Genomic DNA, 26,896 nt, shown 5'->3' on the forward strand with positions numbered 1-26,896 from the left:
AACAGTCTTGAAGTTGGATCTGTTTGTGTGTCTCTTGCACCTGCTGAGAGGTGGTTAGTTTAAGCAGCTTCTGCATGTTGTTCTCATTGCTGATTTGTCGTCACCATGCAGAGGGTGTAATTTGAATAACAAAATCCTGCTAACCCTGTTTTACTTTCTTTCATTCGTTCTAGAGAAGGTCTTAATGAAATAAATTCCATTGAAGCATGCAGGCAAGTGACAAACCTTGACTATTATAGAGGAAAGTGCTGCATCAGCTATACTGTATACAGAATCATAGAATATTACAGCACAGCCATTCGGGCCATTATGCCGGCTCTTTGGAAGAGCTACCCAATCAGTCCCACTCTTTCCCCATATCTTTGCAATATTTTCCTTTTCAAGTACTTATCCAATTCCCTTTTGAAAAATGTTATTGAATCTGTTTCCACCACCCTTTCAGGTAGTGCATTCCAGACTGTAACAACTCTAAAAATATTTCTCCTCGTCTCACCTCTGGTTCTCTTGCCAATTATCTTAAATCTATGACCCCAGGTTGCCGGCCCACCTGCCAGTGGAAACAGTTTACCCCTATTTACTCTATTAAAACCCCCCATATTTTGAAAATCCTTTATTAAATCTCCCCTTTACTTCAAGCGCTCTGGCACACTACCTCGCATGAAGGGTGCTATATAAATGCAAGTTGTTGCTGCTCTAAGGAGAACATTCCTAGCTTCTCTAGTCTCTCCACATAACTAAAGTCCTTCATCCCTGGTACCATTCTGCTAAATCTCCCCTGCACCCTCTCCAAGGCATTGATATCCTTCCTAAAGTGTAGTGCCCAGAACTGTACACAATACTCCAGCTGAGGCCTGACCAGTGACTTGTAAAGGTTTAGCGGAACTTCCTTGCTTTTGTACTCGATGCTTCAGTTTATAAAACGAAGGATCCCATATGCTTTTTTTTAACAGCTCAATCAACCTGTCCTGCTACCTTCAAAAACTTTGTATCCATTATAACCCAGAGTTTTTTTTAAAAAAATGTGAAATCTTGCTTGACTGAACACAACCTGAACAAGAATTGACAGTTCTACAAATATTTTGGGTCTTCAAGTCAAACTCTAGACAACAGAATTTGCCAGACGGTTCAGGGTCACATTCGTCTCGACTAGTTAACTATGATTCCAGTAGCACAGTCTGGTACAGTAGTTCAGCCTGAGGAAACAGTCATTAGAAATAATTGTTGAATTAACCACAGAAACATGGACGACCGCTTGTCTCTTTGCACATATGATTGCCATTAGCGTACATAGCAAACATTGTCCATCTTCATCTGAAATGACTGCCCTACTTTGTAAAGTTTCCAAAAGGAATTTGATTAGTGTGAAGATTGTATCATACTAACAGTATTGTTTTTGTTCCCCTTCACTGAAGTGTGCATCATTTGCAAGCCAGGAGGCAGATGACATGATCTTGTCATCACCTAAAGTCCACTTAGGCAATTTCTAATAGTCACTGCATCGTGATTGGGAAATGCTACCATGCCTAATTGTAACATGAGGACACTGAGCCCAATTGTAGGGTGCCCAGAGTCGGGAGTGAACTGCAACTTTCTGAATTTGCATATCTCAGCTATGTTACTGGATCACCAGAAAGGCCTTTTTTTCTGGCAGATTTGTTTCTTTTAAATACAAGAATTATAGAATATTTTTCAAAAATGCGTAGATCAGAAATAGAATCCAAATTACTTTAGATTTGAGCCTGCTTTTGAGGAAAGTACAGCAATGTTGAGGACTTTTTTTACATTTTTTTAGATGTTCATGTCTGCACTTTTTTCCAAGGCTCTTCAGATACAATTTCAAGGTAGTAATATTTCAGAATTAAAAATTGCTTCATGCGGTATGGCATTCTTCAGTAAATGCTGTGTGATCAGTTCAATCTATTCTATTAAAAATGTTTGTAAAATCTTGCCACAAAATCATAAATCCTTTTCTACCACCCAGGATTCAGCGATAACATGTTTCAAACTAATCATCCATTAAGCAAATATCTTTCCAGTTTTCCTTGACTTCAGGAGCCAAGGTAGAAGGAAACATTGTTTTTGTTAAATTTAATGCAGGTTCCAAAACTACTCTTTAGATTATGTATAATGTACAATATTATTTGCAACAATTTGATTAAGTGGGTGAAGATTTCTTTGAAACTGTATTGTTTGTTCGATTTAAAATAGTTTTGTTGTATCATTTTTCATGAAAAAATGATTGAAATGTTTGAAAAGGAATTACAATTTGATAATTTTTCATCACCTACATTTTAGATACTACTTGTAGCAGCTGTCTGGCTCCTGAATGTTCGATCTGTATATGTGGTCCTTGTGAACTTTTGTCTGTTGTGATTGACAGAAAAGTGCAATATTTGACTTAATGTAAATTTTAAAGGAAATGCTGTATTGCATTTTTAAGAGTAATATTTTAAGATCCTAGATATTGCATTAGAGTAGTGTATGCTTGATAAGACTAATGGTGCTTCCAGGTGCTAGGTTGTTCTTTTGCTTTGTTAGTTATGGCACTGCAGTACCAAGTCAGCAATCCTGAGAAGAGTGATTGGGAAATGGAGCTCATTAAAAGGACACCTGCGTCTGTTTATCGACTTCGGCAACAGTTTACAGCAAAACAAGCTCATGAAATTTAACAGATCTGAATTTTCCTGATTAATTTATCTGGGTGTAGCAGCACCATCACTGTTTACCATCTGTTTGTATAGGCGGGAAGCAAAATGTGATTTCCCCATTATCAGTGTACTATAGCAAGTTTGGGTTTTATGGATGGTACGTGCCTCTGGTACTTCACCCAAGTTGTGTCTATTTACATGTGAGCCTCGATAGTGAGTGTTGTGGGCTAGCTGTGCGGTTATCTCATTTGAGGTATGTGCACATTCAGAACCCTGGCAGATTTTTTCTTTTCCTCAAACTAGGGATTTAAAATAATAAAAATGTCCTCCATGAGGAAGTTAACTCAGCAAAAGCAGGGAATTAAGCCTGAGATCTTTTCAGTTTATGTGACCCAGCTGCTTACTAAATATATTTTCTGATTCATCATGGAAGCTGAAGCATTTCTGTAGACTTACAGAATCCACAGATCATGGACACCTCAATCATTCACCAATTTCTAACATCCATTATATTGGATATTTTAGGCTTCCATGTACCGCATCTTAATAAATTGGTGTGGTTCGTAAATAATTGAAAATTTCCTTTTGAAAGCTAATTGTATGAACATCCAGTAGCAGTTGGGGAGGGGAATTGTAGTAAAACAGCAAAGATGAGAGTAGTAGAGTTTTTAATGTATGAATCAAAGGTTTTATTTTAATAATTGTTCCAGCAGGATAAATAGGCAAATTTTGTGTGATTTACAGGCTTTGCATTTTCTTTTGAACATAAAATGTGTGACTACTTTATGGACCATTCCAGTGAGGCATTTATGCAGTAAAATGTAAAATTTTACAGCTGATTGGTCAGATTCCTTACTTAAAAAACATGGAGGGTATTGTGACAACTTTAACTGGTTTTATGTTTCTTTTTCCTGCTTAGTAGGTGCTTTTGAGGCAAATGACTCTTAGAGAAAAGTGTGTTATCTAGTTTAGTACCTCCATACCTTCGTGAATGTATTTAGGGACATGTATGGCACAAGCCAGCTGCAGTGTAGAGGTTTCTACTGTTACCTTGATATATTTATCAGTAGCAGTAGCACAAGAGCACTTGCTATTATCTGTTTCTCTTCTTGGTCTTGGTGTGCAGGATTTCTGAATTTTGTTAATTAGTGATGAGTTGTACTGATTGGTCGAACAGCCTGTCAAACTTTTCATCATGTCTGTTCACACACACAAAAATTCCCACTGAGATGTCCTTGTCCATTTTATCTCCCTACTGAGCTGCCTTTGTCCATTTTATCTGTCACCGTCTGTAGTGGTTCCATATGCCTTGAATATTAAGCAAATAATTAGCTAAAACTGCCGGAACAAGTCACTGATTAACTACATGGAAAAATATTTCTAGCATTACAAAGCTAGAAATTTCTTTGCATGCAGTTAATGAGTGACTTGTTTTGGCAGTTTTAGTCATTTATAAGGACACTTTTTTTTCCTTCCCTTAGCTGAGACTGATGAAATTCGTCTCTGCATAATGTGAACTGTTACTGTGCTGTATTTGTGTGGTAAAGCTGGTATCTGCTGCATCAGTGATGCATTCTAATTTTGCAGTCCAATCTACAGTAAAAGGGCCATACATTTAGTCATATGTTAGATATCTGACTAAAAGTTGATTTAAAATAAAGTAGTGCTGTAAACCTAACAATTACTGGATCATTTAGAAGATTGAGTAGAGCAGTGTCTCTGATTTTTTTTTCAGCGATTTTGGAGGTGATTGCTTTCCAGTATTCTCAGTGAAGCTCATTTTTTACCCAGATTGTTCGACTCTTTCACAAGAATACGGCACACTATTGTATTACTCCTAAGATGCACAAGGTCATTACATTTTGTGAAATAGAAATGTTTTGCTTCCAGAATATGCCAGATATAGCTTTTATTTAATCAATTTAATTTTCTGAACTTGTGTTTCACTGTAAACATTTTCCAAATGCCTATTTTGAAGTTATACCCCCCTCCAAAAAGAGACTTTGTACAATTCACCCTGCTGTTAAAATTGTTTATCTGCACAGCTTTCATTGGCTGCTTCACTGAACTGCCTACAAGATGCTATATGACTTGTTTCAGGGATTTGTTCAGTTCCTTTTGTAATCATGTGCTTTGGCTTGGCAGGCTTGTTTCTAATGGTAACTGCTAGTATTGTATACTTTCATCATAAGTCACTTTGTAGAAATCTTCAACAGTTAATTCGCTCAGGTGCAGTACCATTGCTGGATTCATGTGATAACGCAGCTTGAGTGCAGTGTAGCATTGTAAATAGGTGTTTGAGAATTGCAAACAGCATTATTGGGTTTGAGTTGAAACAGGAAAAAATTACTTTGGGCAGAAAAAAAATTTCCTTCACTGGAATTACATTTTTGGAGGATTTGGAAAGGGGGATATTTTTAGATCCTATTGATTTTCATTGGTTTATTACAACAAGATTAACAGTAGTTCTGTTTAATTTGCTTTTTTTTAAAGAAAACCTCAGATTTTAACTTTAAGGTGCAGAAATGGGAAATACTGTAGTCAAAATCTGGACCCTTCAAACATTATCATATACAGTCTATTTCAAAGTTTACAACAAACCTATATTTTTATTTTAAAAATGCTTACTGGACAGTATGAAACTATACATGCAGGCTTGATTATTTGTAGTGTAAATCTCAAGCATATTTTAGAAGCAGGAGCATTAAATAATATTCGAAGAGATGAAATGTAAATTTTTTAAGGCTGATTCTCCAAAGGTATGAGAGTCAGGAAGATGCAGTTATGTTGAATAATATTAGATTCCAATATCTGTTTGCAGCTAATGGTCTAAGGCTAGGCTAACTCTAAATAGCTGCTTGGAACCCCGAGCTAGAACTATACAACAGGAGTCCTGTAGCTCAGTGGTTAGAGCACTCGCTTTGCAAGCGAGAGACCTGCGTTCAATTCCAGGCAGGGCGAAACCTTGGGCAAGTTTCCTTACTCCACACGCCTAATAATAATCCCTCCAAAAACCAAAAACAATAATTAAATTGGTCATTTTCAATCTACGACTGTTTGTGGGACATTGCTGTGCGCAATTGGCTGCCGCGTTCGCCCACAAATATACAGTCAATTCACTTTACAGTGTGTTCTGTGAAGCGCTTTGGGACATCCTCCCGACGTGAAAAGCGCTATATCAAATGCAAGGATTATTATTATTATAACACATTGAAAAGCAGGATATCTGAATTTAGGGATCTATAATTTATAGACCTCGATCAAGGGCAGAAGGATGAGACCTAATGGCATGACTGCAGTCCATTGATCAGCGTTGCTTAATGGACCTGACCTGCAGAATTTTTTTAAAAAAAGTAATGATATAAAGAGGTAGGGAGGAGAAAATACTTAATAATCCTTGCGTTTCATCACGTCTTCGCGACATCTCAAAGTGCTTCACAGAATATCCTGTAAAGTCAATTGACTGTGTATTCTGTGGGTGAAAGACTGCAGCCAACTCTGCAGAGCAGTGACCCACAAACAGTCGTGGATTCAAGTAACCAATTTATTATTAATTTTTTGAAGGAATTATTACCCCTGGAAAAGCGATCTGCCAATCGACTAACACTCGGGTTCCTACTTACTGCTAGGTAAATGGGTGTGGAATAAGGAAACTTGCCCAACATTTTGCCCTGCTGGGAATCGATCCCAGGTCTCTCGCTTGCGAGACGAGTGCTCCAATCACTGAGCTACATTTTTTTAACCAAATTTGGACTAACTTGAGCTCATGATAAACAGGAACAATGTTGTTTTTGAAGCTACAGCATTTCAAATAATTGATGCTGTGATGCAACACGTTTTTCTTGAAAGTGGATGAATAATTTACAATTTTACAATAATTTACAAATCAGGACTACAAAATGCACATTCTCAAATGTGTTGAGTACAGTTGTTTGGAAACCACCTTATGAAAAGTGTTCATTGGTGTTTATTTAAAAGTAAATAATGTTTGAAGCTTTGACGTCAGGAGTATTAGATTGTTTGTTTGCCTCATATAGTACTTATAACATTTGAACAAGTACCACTTGGTCGTAGTTGTGGCAGATTATGACACTGATGTAAATTGATCTGTTTGGACATTAAGTTAAGCTCAAAGTAAGACTGTGACTTCACTGAATTACCATCTCGTGATCGGACATTATTTTGGTTAATTTCAGAAAGCGGATGGTATCCATATTTGGAAACTGCTTTCTAATATAAATTGTATTACCTTCCATTTTACAGTATCTGAACTGTGAGATTGATAAAACATAGACCAATAAGCGCTCAGCAAGTATTTTCCAGAGTGCTTACTTGACAGGTTTTTGCCCTTCATATGTTAAGCTGATGCACTGATATCAGGGCACTTCTTTAGTTTTAAATAATCATTCCTTTCTCCCGAATAAAGACAAGCCCACATGCAAATCTTTATACTTGAACATATAATCCAACATAACTTTGAATATTTGCCTATTTCAAAAGTAAAACATCATGTGTTTTTTAAAAAATATTTTTTGTTTTGGATTGCATAAATGGGATCCACAATCATAGCAAGAGTTTCAACTCTTGCAAAATGTCATTTGTAAACAGGCTTGTGTACTTACAACTTCTTAGGAAACTCAACATTTCTACAATATGTATTCTCCTTTAGATAGTTTACAGGATCTCTGTTTTGCAATACTTTTGTCTTTTGATAAAGTGTTTGGCTGAGTTGTAACATTGTTTCATTGCTGTACGTTTTTACCCTACTTTGTCTTTATACAGATAAACTCATTTATGTCCATGTTAAGGCAGCTGAAATGTGTATGCGTACTTATTCACGCACAGGCGCAGCAATTTGCAGAACTGGGTAGATTAAAAATGGGGCCAGCTCAGGTCGAGCCAACCAGAGTTTTGAGTGCCTTTGGACTTTGTTTTCCTTCAGGAAGCAGGAAGCAGAAGTTAACTACAGGATTCTTTACTTGCTCAGCAAAAGCAATTTTAGGAGAATTATGTTCTACATTTGGCCAGCACAAAATAGGGTGTGCCTGCTTTGTACTTGTGACATAGCTGATGAAGAACGTGGTGTAGTTCTTTCAACAACTGTACAATGCAGGCACGTACGTACACAACGAAAGCAAAGTGTACTCTGCTTCAGTTACCATGAATTGGGGACTAATTACACAAATGATTATTTTCCAGCCTCGACAGATTATATATATATATAGATATATAATGTATTTTGAAACATAAAACACTGGAGATTGTTTTTAACTTATACAGTACTTGTAATTAATTATAACCCTAAGTGCCGTCTGGACCAAAATACTACACGTCTTGGAAAGTTGTATTTTAAAAGACAATTGATTACGTTTTTGTAATACCAAAAGTAGAAAACCAAAAATATATCTTCCGATACATTGTGTTACATTTCTGTTTTTCCCACTTTTTAAAAAAGAACCTGTTCAATTTTAGTTTGTTTCTTTTATAATCGTGAATGTGGAAAATACCAGGAAAAGTGACTCTGTACAGTTAAGTAGGAGGATCAATGTATTTGTTTTAAATGAGTCATTGAAACATAATTAACACCATTGTTTGGTTTCTTCACTGTATCTGGCTTTAACTCTTTCCCAGATAGTCTACTCGTGTCAATAATATTAAGCAAAAATGTTGTAAAAATAAATGTCAATTTTTAAATGGTATGGCATTTCTCTTTAGTTTTTTTTAAATGGTTTCAATAATCATCGTCAAGCTAACCATGTTCTCGATCAAGTCTCTTGCATTAGTGTAGTCAAATATTATGGTTGATGACTTCATTGTTGTGTAATTCATTCTCTAATGTTTGAATCATATGGTTTAAAAGGTTTAATTGTTTCCAAAGCTGGTTGACGTAGTTTGAGGAAGTGTGAGTAATATGGTGTGGTTATTTTCCTTTTCTGTAATACAGTTGAGACCGATTGTAATGCATATACTACATCTTTAATTATTTGTTTGAGTCTTTCATTTGATTTTTTTTTAATGGTTTATTGTTAATATTAAGATGATTGTTGATCCTGGAGAAGTTAGCAGTTAATGTGTTTTAGTACTAATTTGGTCAAAGGCAGACTTGTATATTTGCCATCATTTTCGGATATTTTAGAATGATATAAGCAGTAGCTACAAAGTATTCAGTTATCAGCACTGAGTAATCAGCATGTAAAATATATCTAACGTTTTTTTTCCTTGTATTTTCAGAATTTTGTGCTTTTTGGGCTGAAGAATAACTGATTTATCCGAGCCGATTCTAGTTGGTACGAGGGAAACAGGCCCATCCTGCTGACTTGGCCGAGAGTGTTAAGCTTGAAATACTTGATTACTTTAATGTCCTGATACAGGATTAAGCTAAGCTGTGTAACCTGTGGCTGTAGATTCAAAAGACTGAATTCATAGCTGTATTATCAAGAAAGCTTAATCAAAGACGAAGCATGATGTTTGCCAAAATACTGGCCTAATAAGGAAAACATGACGCAACATTTGATTCCACGGAGTGCTCTGGTAGAGTTTGTTGTGTTTGTCAAAGAAAGCTCAACACTGTTGACATTTTAAAATAATGTTTGAAGATCTTTGGACAGAAATCTTTGGGCTCACTCTCATTATAACTTGTGGCTTTTAAATGTTGCCTTGTTCAAATTGGAATATCTACTCTGAAACTTGAGAGTGAAGAAAATCTGCTTCTTCTGTCACAAAAGTGGTTCTGTGGGATGTAAAGCAATGTGGATGGATTAAAGACTTTAAATAACTCCTTGTACTCTCCTGGGCTGAAAGCAATAATAAATCTTTCAAAGCCAATTGAAGCTGTCCAAGAATATCCTATCTATCTTAAAGATAATAGTACCATAATAGAAGGACGGCATTGGTTTGGACATCTGATTCAACCTGAAGTGTCATGATGAGATTTAATGGGACGATAGCTTGATGTCTGTCTGCAGGTCTGAGTTTTAATAGTGACTTGTGAAACAGCCTAATCCACATCAGGCTGGTTTTACATCCAGTGTGAGATGATCTGCAGTTTTGGTTAAATTCCAACAAAGAAGACAATTTTGCTTTAGAATCTTCCCAACTCAGACAGTGAAGATGTCTTGGAGGAAGAATTATTTTACACCGAACAGTAATCTTCAGGGTATGTTCCAGCCACGTAGTACTACTTCTATTGCGGCAAGTAAAGGACTGATGAATGAGCCTGGTCAGAACAGCTGCTTTCTTAATAGTGCATTGCAGGTGAGTACTATTCTTTTGTCAATCAACGGTGCTGCAATACAGTATGCTATTACAAAGGGTTAAGCAAGTTGGTTTCCATGCTAGCATTACTATTACACCCCTGTAACAGTTTGCAACTCGATCTCTATGGAAACATCCCTCAGTATTATTTTTCCTGTTCTATTAATTAGATATCAGTTCAATTTATACTTGTTGATTGAAGAATTTCAGTCTTCCTCATTTCCCTTTCAGCCAGAGAAAGATGGCGAGCAAACTTGACGTTTTTGTACCCATCTACTAGGTGGGGTTGGTTAACGCCTCTGACATTCTTGTTTTGTCTCTGCAGAGGCATGCTTTGTTTCTTATAATTCTTTGACATCAAATTCCCATTGTGTGAAGAATCAAAGGTGTGTTGTGTTTGCGTACAAATGGAACACCTCCACAAAACTTCTTTACAAAAATGAAACTTAATTTCCAGAATATGTTTGCTAATGTAATATACCAAGTAACATAACATGCCTCAAGCGATTGACACCAAGATGACATACCTGGGAATGGAATGTTAGATGTCAGTCAGTCCCCTGTGCCATTCTCTGGCACTGATTTCCATTCAGGAACTGGTTTCCGTTCTCTGGAAACCAGTTCCTGAGCCAGGTGGGTCTGGATTATGCCAGAGCACTGCAGATGACGGACAAGCCAATCTGGCTCATCACATGACATGGCTGTGCAGATTGGTAGCAGTGATTGATTGTGCTTGGATCCCATTGATCATGTGAACCAAAGCTCTAACTGGTAGGGTAGGTGGAGCTGGTGAAGCAGCTGGAAGCTTTCCGGATAGTGCTCCAATGTAAAGCTTTGGGGTTTCAGTTGTTTTTTTTAAAAGTGGACTGGTCAATGTTTAACTAACTAGCCACTTGTGTTATTGATTTTCCCAACAAGACAAATTTCAGAGTTATTGAGAGTGCTGGGTGGGGCCAGAGGCTGACTCAAACATAAACAATCTGCGGGCAAGTCAATCCAGTTTTTCAGCCTATCCTCTTGGTCTGCAGAAACCTGTGTTTGGGGAAAGCGGCAAAGAAGTATTTTATTTATCAGTAGCTTTCTGCAGCTGTGATCCTCTTCAATATTGTACCAGTATCCACTCCTTGAATTATTGTCTGCCTTGCTAGCCATTATGTTTTATGAAGCCCTGTTAATTTTCTTTGAATTCATGATATCTAAGTAAGTAACTGCAGCTAGGATAAAAATAATTTGTCATTAGTTGAAATGTATTCCTACTTGAATACTTATGCTTGTTAGTAACTTTTTAGTTTCTTTTAACTTTGTGAAATGACATCTTTTTGTTTTTCTAAAAAAATGATAGAACTAATCTTCAGCTTTACTTATATCCAAACATTTATCAGTGAATTTATTGTTAATGACTGACTGCCTTTGTATGGGAGAAAGTGCCCTTGTAGCTCACCTCTAAATAAAATGAACTTGTGTCTCCTTTAGACTTCATTGGAGTGGTTCCAGACAACCTACATCAATAAGATATTATTCTAGTGCAGCTTTGGAACTTTTATGTCATTTCCCCATTCCCCCCCCATAGAACACGCAACTTTTAATCTGCTCCTAGACGCTCTACTGCTGCTTTGTAGTGTCATGTAAAAAATAACTTCCAAAGCATCTTTCTTCTGTCTTCCTTTCACTGACTTTGTTTATCTGATGTTGAGATGAATTGCATTGTGGTAGTTTGCAGGAGTGAACCCCTTGAGGGACACCTGATAACTGGGTCCCACTATAGTTGCTAATCAGTGTTTAGTTTCAGAGTTTCCTGGCTCTGATGCCAGCTGATTGGCATCCAGAGCTGGAAAGAATGCTGATATGCATTTTTTCCTGCAAGCAGCTGACTGATCCCACAGATCCTGGGCTCCCCACCCCCTTCCTCCCTAGCCCAGTATTTCTGAGACCAATTTAGCGCTCTTTCCATGTGAGCTGGGATAGATGGAATTCTCAGTTAGGTTTGGATACTCTCAAGCATGTTGATAGGTTTCTGCATGTGTCCGAACGCGCCTGACCAAAAAAAAGTATTGAACTGGGACCTGTTGGGGTCAATTTTGGTACCTCAGTCAACAGGAAGAATGGTTTAATAACTGATGAGAACAATGTTCATACTGACATGAGGTTCAAAAACTCAGAATTTGTATGGTGGCCTCCCTCCTCCCTCTATTTTACAGTTAAATATCATTGTTTTATAATTAAACTTGAATGATTTGTCTAATTTCTTTTATGAATGTTTTCACCAAAGGTCCTTTGGCATCTAGATATTTTTCGGAGGAGTTTCAGGCAGCTGACCACTCACAAATGTATGGGTGAATCCTGTATCTTCTGTGCTTTGAAGGTAAGATGTTAGGGACTCAGTAGCCTGTGTTTTAGTAGTCCACTTACAATTCTTAATTTAACTGAACTGTTTTATGTGATTTTTAAATAGTGTTTGAAGTTCTTTACAATGGCAGGTTAATGTCCAATACTTCAATGGAAAACATTTCTTTTGAGAGCTTAGCCAGAATTAAGTTTTACTTAAGATTGAATGTTTTTTATATTTTAAAAGGCCATTATTGTCCAATTGAAAACATATCAGGTGTACGTTTTGGAACAACTAGAAATATCATGTGTCATAAAGCTTGCTGAAGATGGTTAGAATAACTTAATTTAAGAAAATATATATTTTCATAGACCAATGTTGAGTAACAATTCATGTAATTGCATATGTGTGTTTATATATATCAAATGCAAGGTTTATTATTATATAAACTTGGTAAGATGTTTTGCTAAGGGACAGTACTCCTTACTTGAGTGCTGTGAATTTGCTAATAAAATGTCATGCACTCTTCTCCTCCTCCCACCCAGACTCAGTTGCTCTTGGCTGGGCTGGGGAGATTATCAGGCAGATCTCCTGTTCCTGATTGCTATCTGAGGCCTCTGCTGGTAAGCATGTGTTGGGTCAGCTGTAATGCTCCCTATGATACGATAGCCAGCTGATAATCTCTATCTAGATTCATACAATACGAATGGGAATTCGGGTAAGGTAAACAATTGTTGACTGGTATCTTTGTATGAGTTGATGCATCCCTGAGAGGATAGATGAAAATTATGGGGTGGGGATGATTCTCCCATTTTATCCCTGGACAGAGAAAGCACGTGTTTTTGTTTTGAGCCAATTGCTGTCCACCCAGTTGAGTCTCTTTTTTCATATTGGCCTGTGTGAGCCAATGACAGGATCTAATGTCAGTTGCTACTGTTGTTGCTTTTTAAGTGTTAGATTGCTACTGCAATTATAATAATATATAATAATCCTTGCATTTGATATGGCCACTTCTTCAAGATGAGACATCTCAAAGCGCTTCACAGAATATACTGTAAAGTGAATTGACTGTATATTCTGTGGGAAAAACGCGGCAGCCAATCGCACACAGCAGTGTCCCACAAACAGTCGTGGATTGAAGTGACCAATTTGTTTTTTTTAAGGAATTTTCCACAGAGCACTGAGCCAGTTCAATAATCATTTAAATTCAATGTGCAAAAGTTGCTTCCCAGCTGGTGTACATTGAATAGAGACTGAGGCTTTATTTTTAAAGTGTTTTTGCGGCATATTTAGATAGTATTTCAAATCTCAAAATTAGCTTTGCGTTTCTTGCGTGACACTTATTTAAAAAAAATTTTTAGTAGCATTGAATTGCAGTTGAAATAGATCAAGGTATTTTAAAAGTTTCTCAAAAATGGCAGCTGCTTTACATTATATGCGGCTATTCTGCTTCTTTGTGACATTTGTGGTGTAACATCAGATACGTTGTGTGGAGATGTCAAATTGGTCTTATTTTAGATTAAATTGTTAAGTGAAGTGTATGTTGAATAATTGGAACATTGATGGCGATTTCACAGTAGATCAATGAGCCTCTGTCCTTGTTTGCACAGTCTAGCTGTCACTGGATAATAATTAGGAGCAGAAATCCTGGTTGATGAATTTAAAGCTTCCTAATCCAACACTGAAATCAGTTTTAGTTCTTCACCGCAACCCCTGACTGAGATCTAATTCGCCGCAGAATGGGGATGAAATCTGGAACCTTTCTGACCTTGTGGCTCAGTACTGCCCCATAAAGCATGCAACAGCGTGATTTTATGGTCCAACAGCGTGATTTTATCTGGTCCAAGACTATTTCCAACTTCGCTGCTTCCCTCCGCAGCGAACGTTCTGCTTGTGGCAGTGGCCGATATTGGGAGGACACAGCGTGGGAAGTGGAAATAATACCACACTATTATTTTCACTCCCCATGCTTCGTCCTCCCAACTACTGGCTGCTGTTACTGTGTGCAGTTGCTGCAGTATGTTAGGAAAGCAAACGCATCTCTCACCAACCGCATGCTTAGCAAATGGCAGCTCCTGCCGCTGCAGATAGTGACTGGTGTGACTGATTGAGAGAAAGAGGAAAGAGTGCGGAGAGGAGAAACAGTGTGCGTGTGCGTGTGCGTGTGCGCGTGCGCGCGCGTGTGTGTGTGTGTGCGCGCGCGTGTGTGCGTGCGTGTGTGTGTGAGGGGGAGATAGAGAAGGATATAGACAATGTGTGTGGGAGAGCGGGGAAGAAGGGTAGGAAATGATTGAGAGAGAGGAGAGATGTTGGTGGGATGTCGTACAGCATTGCCTCAGTGTTTGTCTACAGCTTCACTTGACGGCAACTATGTGTGAAGTGTTTTGAGACAGTTCAATGTCGTAGGTACTATGTCAAATTAATAAGTTATAATAAATGGCGACTTGATGGGCAGCTCCCTTCATTCACACTTTTGTTACTTCTCTCCTAGATTTTTCAAACATCCTCCTTGATGCTCTCTAGTTTCACCATCCATAAGCTCTGGCTTCATATCCTCACCCACACCAAATTCTACACACCCATCACCCAGTCATTACAAGGTGGCACTGACTCCCTGTTCCAGCACAGATATATTTCAAAATCCTCACCATAACTGGTAAATCCCTTCACGCCTTAACACCTCCCTATCTGCATTCTTCCTGCCTAACTCTTCCATTTAGCCTCTCTATTCGGCTAACTCAGGCCTGTTGGGTGTCACCCACCCCCTCTATGCCACCATTGCATTTCCCCAACAAAATATACAGTCAATTCACTTTACATTATATTTTGTGAAGTGCTTTGAGATGTCTCTCGAAGACGTGATAAGGCGTTATAATTAAATACAAAAAAAAGCAAGGATTATTGGCTATCAGCTACTATGCCCCTAATCTCTAGATCTCCCTCCCACTACAGCTACATTTTGACTTTCTACAGCTAAAGACCTACCTCTTTACCTGCTTGTATGGTCACCTTGCTTGGCATTATAAAGCTCTCAAAAACGTTATGCCACATGAAGGGAGCTACATAAATGCAAGTTGTTGATGTTGTAAATGGTAATCATTTATTAATGAAGATATTTATGCTATGTGAAATCATTTTGAACTGTTGATTATAGAACTAAAGTACTGTTCACACATACTGAATGTTGACAATAGTTTTGAATTCCTTTGATTCAATTTGAAAGCAGAGTACTTCATGTTCTCTTTATTAAATTTGCATCAGTTACTGCCATTTAGCAAAGTACAGGGGTTATAAACTATGCTAAGAAATTCTTGGCATCTGTTTATATTGTGCAAATTTCTCTCTTGAATTCATGTGGGACATGTCTCTTGAAGATTGAGAAATTGAAATAGAAATTGAAATAGAAATTGAAATAGAAAGAACTTTATTCTCTCCTGGTTTACTTTGATTTATAGATGGCAGCCTCTTGAATGCATGTTTTTGCAATTGCATTTCTTTCATCTAAACTCTGGGCTTTACTGAATAGCACTAGACTGTTGATTGTTCATGTAAAGAACTGTTGACTATTATTTCCTATTTAGTCAGTTTTTTAAAGAGGATGGGAAGGATTCATTGATATTTTAAATTTTCTTTTAGCGGATAGCTTTTCAGTTTTTTTGTATTAACATACTTCAGTGACAGATTTGTTGGTTAGATGTCATTTATTGCTTTTGTACAGTTATGTAATCTTTCATGTTGCCTTAGTAAAATTAAAGGTGGTGGCAAAGATATGAGCTGTTCTGCACTTCAACAGTAGATTTTAAAATGGAGTTGTCAAAATCATTAAAGACTACAGCAAGGATGTGCAGTCATTAGTAAATAATGTAGAGTTTTTAATGGTGATTTGTTACTAAAATGCAGTACGAGCTAGACAATTATGTGATTGGGTCCATTCATTTATAGCACGAAGCTGACATCAGTGTTGGAAGCAAACAAGTGTAAGCACTGATGCAAGTGTAAGCTTTGAGATCCACTTAACGAGTATGTTTGCATTGATATCTCTGGAAGTAATTGTCCACTACTGAACCCAACAAAAATATTGCATTTGTTAATACTGAATGAATCAGACCAATTATTGTAGGAAAACACAAATGCGGTTCTTCTTTTGATCTGGCAGCTGTGAAATAATAATAGTTTCCACAGCACCAAGACTCTTAAATACAGTAACACTGCAGAACAATTCCTTGCTATGATTCGGCAATATAAACATAACACAGTGAACTTGCAATGGTAAAAGCCCAGTTGATCCATTAACCCTCAACGTTTACACAAAAACCCAATTCCTAAAAGCCTTAAACAATAACTGTTTTAATCAAGGAATATTTTTAACCTGAGCTTCTTCTATCTAAAGACAACATTCTACCCAGTCCACCACACCCCACCAAACAGTAATTGTATTTGTTCTACAAAACAGAAATTTTGGTTTGTTTTAATAGCTGAGAGATGGATGGATTTACTGAGTGATGTAACCCAAATGCACTTCAAGGCATTTCTGGGAGAAAACTGTACAGTCTTAATCCTATTGTAAGCAAACATTGGTAAACTTAGTGAGAATCCATTGATGCTTTGCTGTGATATTAAGGGTAGAGAAACCAGGTAGGCGAGTATTTACTTGGCTGTTGCCATGACTCCATCATCATATTTTAAGTGTCAGCGGTCACACTCTTCAGATCTTTTGCGGATTGTAACCCCAGCCAATGGTTGGATTGGTATGATTTATTCACATGTATACAGTTTCTCAAACCTTAGATTATGTTAATGTATGACAAGAAATATGCAAAACCAACAATATAAACCAGGTTCAAAATACCGTTTTTACCTCCTTTTGAATGTGTGCTACTGTGTTTGAAGACCAAACCACATTTTTTAAATCTGCCAGTGCTCTTAGTGTTTGGATCATTAAATATTATGTAGATATGGTATTTTTAGCTAGTAATGGGTCTGATGTTGACTTTTTGCTTTTTTAAAAAAGACCATAATAATTTTGAATGACAATAACCCTACCACAATACTTTAAAAGTCCATTCAGAGAATGCTACGTTTTTATCTCTAATTTGTATTTATAATTTTTTTCTGGTTGGCATGCTGTGTGGTGTACTTTATTCACTGTTGTTCTGGTGGCATGACTCTTATATGATGGTGTATAATTTCTTTAGATGGAGAGTAGTACTAAGCATTAACAAAATGCCTATGTAATTAAAAATTGAGATGCAAATTGATGGCATGTCATGTTCTGCTGCATTTGAGTATCTACTGTTCTATGCAATTCATCTTCAACTGGAGTTCAAAGAGGCATTAGGCACAAATCGTTATGGTTTTCAATAGTTTATGCATTTTAAATAAAATGTAAATTATGGACCACACTGCATTTAATATTATTCCTAGTAAATTACTGATGTGTATGTGCACAACTGAAAATTCAATATATACTCTCTTAGATGCATTCAACACAAAGCCATGTAATACTAGGTTTAAGGTTAATGGTAGTTATTCCAGCAGGGTTAATATCTCTCAACAATCAATCCTTGCAATGTTGTAATTATGTACAAATCCATTTTAATCACTTGCTCATATATATTATGTTTAAATCTAAAGTGTAACTGAGGGTTTGAGATTGCTGTTTTAATGCCCCTACCACAGATGATTTAAGAGACCTTGCACAGAATGTTTCATCTTTTTGAGTGGAATGTTGTGATGATTTTCCCCCCTTGAAAACGCATAGCCATAATCATCTTTATAAAATGCTGATACTGATCTGATTAAGTATCAGTATTTCACCTAGTGAAATCGAACACAATAGAAAATCACCGCAGTTTGACCGCAGTTTAGATCCGGAGAACTCAAAACCAAACTTTATTTTTAAAAAATCTATAATATCTGTACAATTCATGCTACAATTGTTTTCATTGTCATTGGATTCATATTAATAGGAGTGGACTTTTTTCACCCCTCTTAAGTCAAGTAATCTCAGATCATATTCAATAACTGAACATGTGCTCTCTGATATGGTATATAATAAACTCCAAATAACTTGTCACTCCAAGGGAAAAGGGTTCTGTCACAAGTTAGGCACAGATCCTCCTTCTGGCCATGGGGGATGCTGGCTACAGAGGGAGCAATTGTCAGTGTGATGGAGTGGCTCCAGGCTGTCAATTTATTTGTTAAAAATTGTTGTAAAAATTAAAAATTTCAGCTCCTTGGGACGTCCTCCCGACGTGAAAGGCACTATACAAATGTAATCTTCTTGTTGTTTCAGTTACTTATGTTTGTTAAAACTTATGCTCCCAAACCCTCGGCGCTGCTTTTTTGCTTGCTCAGCCAGCACCCAACCGCTGTATGCACTGCACCTGAGCATGTGGGTCCAACTTCCGCTGAGCTCCCACACCAACAAGGACAACAAATTTCATTTGTATAGTGCTTTTCACGTCAGGAGGATGTCCCAAAGGGTAGGATAAGGCGGGAAGCCGTGGCCTAGCCCTCGAATTGACCAGAGGCCTCCAAGATGTATCTGAGCATATTTAAATGTTAATTGAACTGTAACATATTAGTGTGCCTTTTTTGTACGTGACATTTTATACAGCTCCTGGAAGCACTTTCAGGAGGTTCTCTTTGGTTTCACTTCACATGTAAATGGTTTCCTTTTTCATTGTTCACTGTAGACTTGTATGATTGATCTTTGTTTCAAAGTGACGCTGCATCAGAAACATGCTATTTGCTGTCTGTGTCCTTTCAAAAGATAACTGTACCCATTGATTTATATTCAGTAAAATTCTAACTATAGCCTATGGTGTGGCTCAGTGCCATATCGACCAGGAAGGACACAGGTATAGATCCCTGGCCAGTGCTGAGTTTGTCTTCCTGTTTGAGTTGACTCTGAGGAAGATACAATAGACCAAATTACCTCTAGCAATGGATGAAAAATTTACCAGCTTTACATATTTATTTAGAATCTCCTGCTGTTGATCTAAAGGACTAAATTAACCAATGAAGTATTTGTGTTGTCCACATATTGCTCTATAATAAGGTGTCTTCAAAAATGTTTTCTTTTTCTTAAAATAAATTGGAAATGCTGTCTAAAATCAGCTCATTTTGTATGGTTCGCTAACATTGATTCTACCATAAATTTTTTTTATCTTTAGATATAATAAATATATGTTGTATATACTATATATATATATATTTGGACTTTGAATTGTATGGACTATTTTTTGTTTGCTTCAGGAAATCTTCAGTCAGTTCCAATACAGCAAAGAAAAGGTACTTCCATCTGATGCCTTGCGTAGTGCTCTTGCCAAAACTTTCCAAGATGAACAGCGCTTTCAGTTGGGGATCATGGATGATGCAGCAGAATGTTTTGTAAGTTTAAAAATGAACCATCAATGTTGCTTTTTAAATTTTGAACTGCAGGCTTTAACATAGGGGAAATTTCCCATTATTTTGTTTCTCAAAAGAAATACAATTGGGTGACAGCTGATTCTTCTGTAAATGAGCGAGTTCTGAACATCTTGAGATGAGCAAAATTTTATGCTATTTCCCAAGATTGTTTTCTTTTACAGATAAGAGTATTTTAATAAAGTACTGTTCCATTTAGTTTTAATGAGAAATATTGTTAGGTCATAATTTGCCAGGAATCTAGCCATGTAAAAATGGCTTGCCACCCAAGCTGAGGGAGGTGTGGAGGGAAAAGATAACTGAACATGTAGTTGAATGCTAAGGTCTTGAGATGGACCTTAGAAATGGTGAGTCAGAGGGAATATGGAATAGAGTTCCAGAAAATGGGGGGAGAAAGGAATTGCTGTTGACACTTTGTTTATTTATTACTAAATATTTTGTTTTTCACTCAAGAGGATTAACTGCAACAAAAAATATTTATTAAATATAGGAAAATATCCTCATGCGAATTCATTTTCATATTGCTGATGAAACAAAAGAGGACATTTGCACGGCAAAACACTGCATTCCTCATCAGAAGTTTGCAATGACTTTGTTTGATCAGGTAAGATACATCCATGTTTAATTTATGGAAAAGTAGTGTGGGAGTCTATAAACCTTTACTTAGGTTGAGTTTTCCTGGCACCATGTTCCGAAAGCAAATTGACATTTAGAAGAATATTTCAAGAAGTACACCTATATATTACAAAGATGTAAAAATTGTTTCCTTGTGAAAAAGAATGTAACTATTAAACTTTGTTGCAATTTGAATTGGTGCAAACAATACACGTTTATTCCAGTGCTCAATACTGTTAAAATAGGTGTTTTTGTATGTAACATGAATCAAGAGGCTTCTTCAATGTTGTATTTTCTTGCATGAACTATATTAAATCTTTGTGAACCTACTGATAACACCAATGTAATTATCAGTGTTTCAGACCTTGATAATTGCCCTGCAAATGATGTAGCATTACTTACCTGGGTAGTTTTTAACTGGACTTCTAACTTGATAATGTTTAGTTGGAAATAAGCAGAAAGCTTTGCAAACTTTATTCAAGATTGTTAATCTTTTTGTGAATGATTTGAATAATTGTGCTTCTTCTAGTGCGTTTGTACCAGCTGTGGTGCAACATCTGACCCATTACCTTTCATCCAGATGGTGAATTACATCTCTACAACAGCACTGTGGTAAGCCTTTCCTAATGATGACTGCACTAAGCCTGAACTTTACTTGGCAATACACTCATATAAAAAAGAAGCCTGTGATAGAATTGAGATAAAGAAGTGAAAGATCAGAAAGGCTTAGTGTACAATGTTCCCTAATGACCTATTGGAAAATCCAACAGAAGCTTTTTATTACTCTTTCAAATGCTGAAGTGGAATAAATATCCATTTAAATTTCAAAACCTGTTTGTGGGATTAGAAAATAAAAGGTTTGTAATATAAAATGAAATTACCGGGTGTATTTTAAATGGGAACAGTAGAATCCGTTTCTAGCATGCAGGCAAGTTAGGACTGTCTGAAAATTATTCTTGCAGACTGTCATGATTCTTTGCTCTATGCAATTATGTAAACCTGGGATTTGGTATACTGAAGACTAATAGGAAGTCAGTTATTTTGGATTGGAGCTTTTTTGTTTATTGACTAAACTAACTTTTTCTTAGAAGAATACATCAAAGAAACTATTAAGACTGTGTTTTTACAACACCCCCTTGGGAGCGGGGTATGGGGGGTAGGGGATAAGAAAATGCTTCGAAATAAGTTTAAACCTTGAGACCTTTTAGGTACAGAGATGCAAATGGTGACCTATATTTTCAATCTAGTTGTTTAAATGAAAGATTGCTGTGTAAATTTAAATATGAGGAAAATAGTTAACTCTTTAAAACTTCTATACTGTATATACAAAGGTGTCAAGTGCTTCTTAATGTGGTATTGCAAACACGGTTTTGTTATGCCCAAAATGACTATGCATAATTACAAGAAGTTTTTTACATAGCAATTTGCTCTTGTTTAAATTTAAATAGTATACTATTATTTGCTATGTGATTAAGTGGGATTGGCAGCAATTTTTCAATTTGTCATAAATTTGATGTGATTGTGACAGAGCAGAGGATTTGTAGGTTTTCATGGGAACCAACTCTTTTCTGTTTTGTTCCTTTTGTGTAGTAATCAAGCAATCCGCATGATGGAAAGACGTGAGAAACCAACGCCTGACATGTTTGGGGAGCTTCTGCAGAACGCAAGCACAATGGGTGATCTTAGGAACTGCCCAGTAAGTGCTTTTCTCTTCCTATTAGATGTCCTTGTGAAGATTTAAATACAAAAGAATTCTGTGTTGCACTTCACATGAAGAAGACAGAAATGAATATTTAAATCGGCTGATCCAAGGACTATATTTAATTCAAATTTATGCAAAATCTATTTGAATTTACTTGGTCCTAATGAGCAGTGCAGCAATTATGTGATCTGAAGTGAATCTCAGTTGCCAGCAGATTTAGTAAAGAGCTTAAATTTTTTATAATGACTTTCTACAATGAGAGGTTCCAAGTGCTTTGCAGGTAATTAGTCTAGTATGGCGACTTTTTTGTATGTAGACATGTAAACATATGTACCAGCAATGTCTCACAAACTATTAAGGTGAATATCCAATGCACCTGGAGAATTTTTGGCCTGGATTAAAGTTAGCCATTCATCTTGGCTGTTATTTTGCAGCAACTATTAGGGTAAAGTTGTTGGGAAAAGCTATGATTATTATTAAAAGAAACTGGGGGAAACATTTTGAAAAATGAAAAAAAAACTAAAAATAGTTATGTTCAGGTCCATCTCTTGATTTATTGAAGTATGAAAGGATTTTCTCTATTTATCTTTTTACTATCCTACTGTATTAGCACGAAAACTATTTGAAACATATTTATGACTTACTGGGATTCTTTTGTGTTGAAAATACCAAGCTCCATGGTAATTTTTACTTCAATAGGAAGATGGTCTGAGAATGTAGCTGGAATTTGAATGCTTGTGATTTATTGATGAACATGCAGAGTTCAATACGTTTAAGGTTTCTGTATCCTGATCACACGGCAGATTGAATGGTAGCAAAACAAAAGCAGTCCCACTGATATTTTAATGATTTGAATAAAGCAATGAACAGATGAAGTGACTTTGAGATAAATAAAGGGATTTGGATTAAAATGTTATTAACTTGTCCATCTGCAAAAAGTGCTGGAGTCTAGTAGTCTATCTTTGGATATTTGACCTGATTTACAGCAACGACAGTTATGTTTTCAGTGGTCCATTGACTTTTTCGATTATTAAGTTATTTCACGATCAAGCTTTCTTAGGCACAACATTGTAAAATAGAAATGACATCATTTTCCAACTTTTCATACTAAATTTCTTATTTTAATGCTGCCCTGCAAGAAGTTTTGTAGAATCTGCAGTTTTGTTCTTTGCCTTTTTCCCCACCCCCACCACCTAATAAAAAGAGGGAAATCTGGGCACAGTCAAAGGGTCAGTTCAACACTAATTACTTTTACTTGCAGCTTGTTTGGGTCATTGCAGTGGCATCCCTCATTAGTCTGTCAACACAATGTACATGAGGGTCTAATTAAAAATTGATGTTGGATCTCTTCCCATGTTTGTGGGCGAATGGAAGAACACAATTATTGGTCTTGCCCAGCTTGAGTGCTGTTTTAAAGCTCTATTCTGTTGCTGTTCTCCTTAACAACAAGCTTGTGTGTTATGGCACATAAAGCCGAGAAGCAGTTGGGGTTTAAAGTAAACTTGACTTTTTATTGGTTATGATTGAGGGTTGCCCATGTATCTGATATTCTCATTGGCATCAACTGCAAAAAAGCTTTGAGAATTTGAGTCTGCTAATGTATAATTTGGCCTAGCTAGACTCTTGGATCTTCGGTCAGATAATTCATGTAACTGTATAATATTCCAAAATGTTTAGATGAATAAATCCTTGACATTGCATTTCTGGAGATTGATTCTGAGATTATTGTTGTGAGTAAATCACACTAATTACTCAGCGTATTACTACTGCTGAATGGTGATTGATCACAGTCAGTAGTTAATTGGAAACGGCAAAGACTAGGAGCACTTTTTAAAGCGCACTGAGCATTTAACAACTGAATATTTCATTTAAGGACATCTGTGATGTTTCATAGTGAGTAATTATTGTTTATTGATCAGTTAACCACCAAGCAAAAATTTCAGTCTTCACCATTAATGACATTTTGTTTCTACTCATTGACTTCGACAATATTTTGAAATTAAATATGGAATATGAAATTTTAAATATTTGGTAATAAAATGCAGCATCTTAATGGTTTAAAAAAGCAAATTGCGAAGACTAGACCACTGATCATTCTAAGTAGCTCCGTTCACTACAATCAACATTATTGTTGTATTGATGCTTGTTGTAGTAATTTTACTATTTGGAAACAAAATGTTTCATCAACCACAACTTCACTATTTACTTTTAAGCTAAGTTTCCATAATGAACAAAGGAATGATATTTAAAATAATTGTGAACATAAAATAGATGTTTAGAAAAATGTAACAATTTAGACAGACTTTTTAAATTTATTTTTCAATAATATTTTGTTTCCCAACATCCTTTATATACTGCAGGAGCGTGCTGGAAAGACACTGTTCCTAACGACCTTCTGCAGTGTGTAAGGGGGCCTGAGTTTGAGAAGTGAAACCATACACTTGGATTTTTTTTAATATTGGTTACAAATGGTAATGTAATTTGATATACTGCACATAGTAGGTAGCCATTTGTCAGAACACAGCTGTGCTGCTGGCAGCCACCAGAACTTACTCCAATTGAATTGCTAAAACCAATTACATTAATTTCAACAAACCATGCAATTAAGATTACCGAACGTCATTTGTAATGGCCTGTGTGACCTTTTATAAATCCAGAAAAGAATGAGGTTTAGATAGCAAAACATGTGTATGTTGTATTAAAGCATCATCTATTTGTACTTCTACTAATTTTCAGCTAAGTGAGGTGCATTTATTCACATTGTATGCACAATAATTTTTCAGATTGACGGATATTTCCATTTAATTATTCATCTTTGTAGTTAAATCTATCTAGTCAGTTTCATGTATTTTGTTAAATGCATCTAAAACAATGCAGTTCTATTTTATGTGTGTGCCAATTATCAGCATTTTAGACTTAAGAATTAAAAGCATTTTACAGAAGTTTTTTTTAGTTCCCCTCTGATTACAAGTGATTATTCAGTCATCAGCAAAGGTGTAGGAAGTAACGTATCTTTTAAAACCATTCTATATACATAAAGAGTACATATTCTTGAGTAAAATGTCACCATATCTTGTTAAACCAGGATGAAGGAGCAACTGTCCTGTCTCTTGAAGCTGCAGGCAACCCACCTGACCATTTTGTGTGTTTAAATTATAAAATGCAAACTCAAGATGACCCTTTGTCACAATCGCTTCAACCTTACTGTGATTTGATGTGCCTGCAGCTTGTAAAATTTAAGATTTACATTTATGTTGCCCCATTGTGAATTGTAATGTAAGTAGGACAGCTCAAAGTCAATATTTTTTGCACATGGAAAGAATTGTAATGGAGCAACTCCAGGTTCTAGTTCAAATGGGTTTAGTAAGGCTTTGATTTTGTGGCATACCAGGATTACAGCACTGAACTGAAGAAACTGTTCAATTGTAAAGAGGATTGAATATATTTGTAACATTCAGGGACTTTGCTACTAATCCTCATCTGTTTTGTACATGGTGAACAATTTTAACGAATTATTGGAATCTGAGCTTAATATTCAACATTTTAATGCACTGCCAGCACAAAAGCAGGCCATTTGACTGATCAACCAAATTAGCCAGTGGAAATTGGTTAGGCCTCAGCTGGTAGGCCTCAGCTAGAGTGTTGTGTTCAGTTCTGAGCACCACACTTTAGAAAGGATGTCAAGGCATTGGAGAGGATGCAAAGGAAATTTACCAGGATAGTACCAGGAATGAGGGACTTCAGTCATTAGGATAGGCTAGAGAAGCTAGGATTATTCTCTTAAAAGCAGAGAAAGTTAAGAGGAGACTTAATAGAAGATTTTAAAATTATGAGGGGATTCGATAGAGTGAACAAGGAGAAACTATTTCCACTGGTGGGTGGGTCGGTAACCCGAGGACACCGATTTAAAAGAAACAGAGGGGAGGTGAGGAGAAACTTTTTCACACAGTGAGTTATTCAGATCTGGAATGCATTGGGTGAAAGGGTAGTGGAAGCCGATTCGATAACAACTTTTGAGGAGAAGTAAGTAATTATTTGTGGAGGACAAGTTTCCAGGGCTATGGGGAGAGCGCAGGGGAATGGGATTGATTTGGATAGCTCTTTTTAAGAGCTGGCACAGACACGATGGGCCAAATGGCCTCCTCCTGTGCTGTATGATTCTATAATTCTATGAAATTATACCGCAGGAGTTATATAACTTAATTCCAATTCACTGCTCCTTCCCCATTACCTTTAATATTATTATTATTATTAGTAGTAGTAATATTGTTTCAACATAAAAGGGTACCATTCCGTTCACTTCTCTTTCTTAATTCCATGGAAGTAGAATTATTTGTTTTCAGGTATAATTTGATTTTGAAAAATTGTCTGTTCACGATTTTCATCAAATTGCATCTCAGTTGTAACCTTTGGATAGTTCCTTTTTTAAATAAAAGGATCATTTTAATAACTATTCTTCCATTATTTGGTTTTGCGTCTCAGTACCTTCAGAAATCTGGAAAACGTTGTGTAAGATTTTTCTCCTCATTGGCAAACAACTTAAATTTGATTGGTAGCATGGAATTCACTGTATGTCAGCAATGTGGAAATAAATTGTTTCCACCCACTGTCAGCATTTGAGGCATTGTCAGATGAGCTTTGAGAAAACTGGATACACATTAAAGTTCCCTTCATTCTGCCTAAACAGCGCATCTTAACTGCAATGTGAGAAATAGCTTCCCTACTGCATCAGTGTTCATTATTTCAGTTCCACAGCAGTGATCCTTTTAGCCTCTGCCAAATAGTGCTGGATTTGGACATTCTGAGATGGTGAGTCATTCAACAAGCAACTGGTTTAAACTGGCCAAAAGTACTTCTCATTAAATGTTTAGAACTGACAGGAGAATTTCATCAAATGAGTCTGGGATAAATTCAAACCAA

General features: G+C 36.5%; 1 protein-coding gene across 3 annotated transcripts in view; it reads left to right on the plus strand.

The window, feature by feature from the left end:
* Window positions 1-9,246: 9,246 nt before the first annotated feature.
* Window positions 9,247-26,896, plus strand: part of usp54a (ubiquitin specific peptidase 54a) — a 43,416-nt gene continuing 25,766 nt past the window's right edge. For all 3 annotated transcript variants that reach the window (XM_042336706.1, XM_042336708.1, XM_042336709.1), the window contains exons 1-6: window positions 9,247-9,902; window positions 12,172-12,264; window positions 19,489-19,623; window positions 20,150-20,263; window positions 20,804-20,886; window positions 21,865-21,970. In XM_042336706.1, coding sequence (XP_042192640.1) covers window positions 9,759-9,902; window positions 12,172-12,264; window positions 19,489-19,623; window positions 20,150-20,263; window positions 20,804-20,886; window positions 21,865-21,970 — 675 coding nt within the window. In that variant the 5' untranslated portion in view covers window positions 9,247-9,758. The remainder of the gene's footprint in view (window positions 9,903-12,171; window positions 12,265-19,488; window positions 19,624-20,149; window positions 20,264-20,803; window positions 20,887-21,864; window positions 21,971-26,896) is intronic.

This window comes from Callorhinchus milii, unplaced genomic scaffold (genome assembly GCF_018977255.1).
Source record: "Callorhinchus milii isolate IMCB2004 unplaced genomic scaffold, IMCB_Cmil_1.0 Scaffold7, whole genome shotgun sequence".
Taxonomy (NCBI): domain Eukaryota; kingdom Metazoa; phylum Chordata; class Chondrichthyes; order Chimaeriformes; family Callorhinchidae; genus Callorhinchus; species Callorhinchus milii.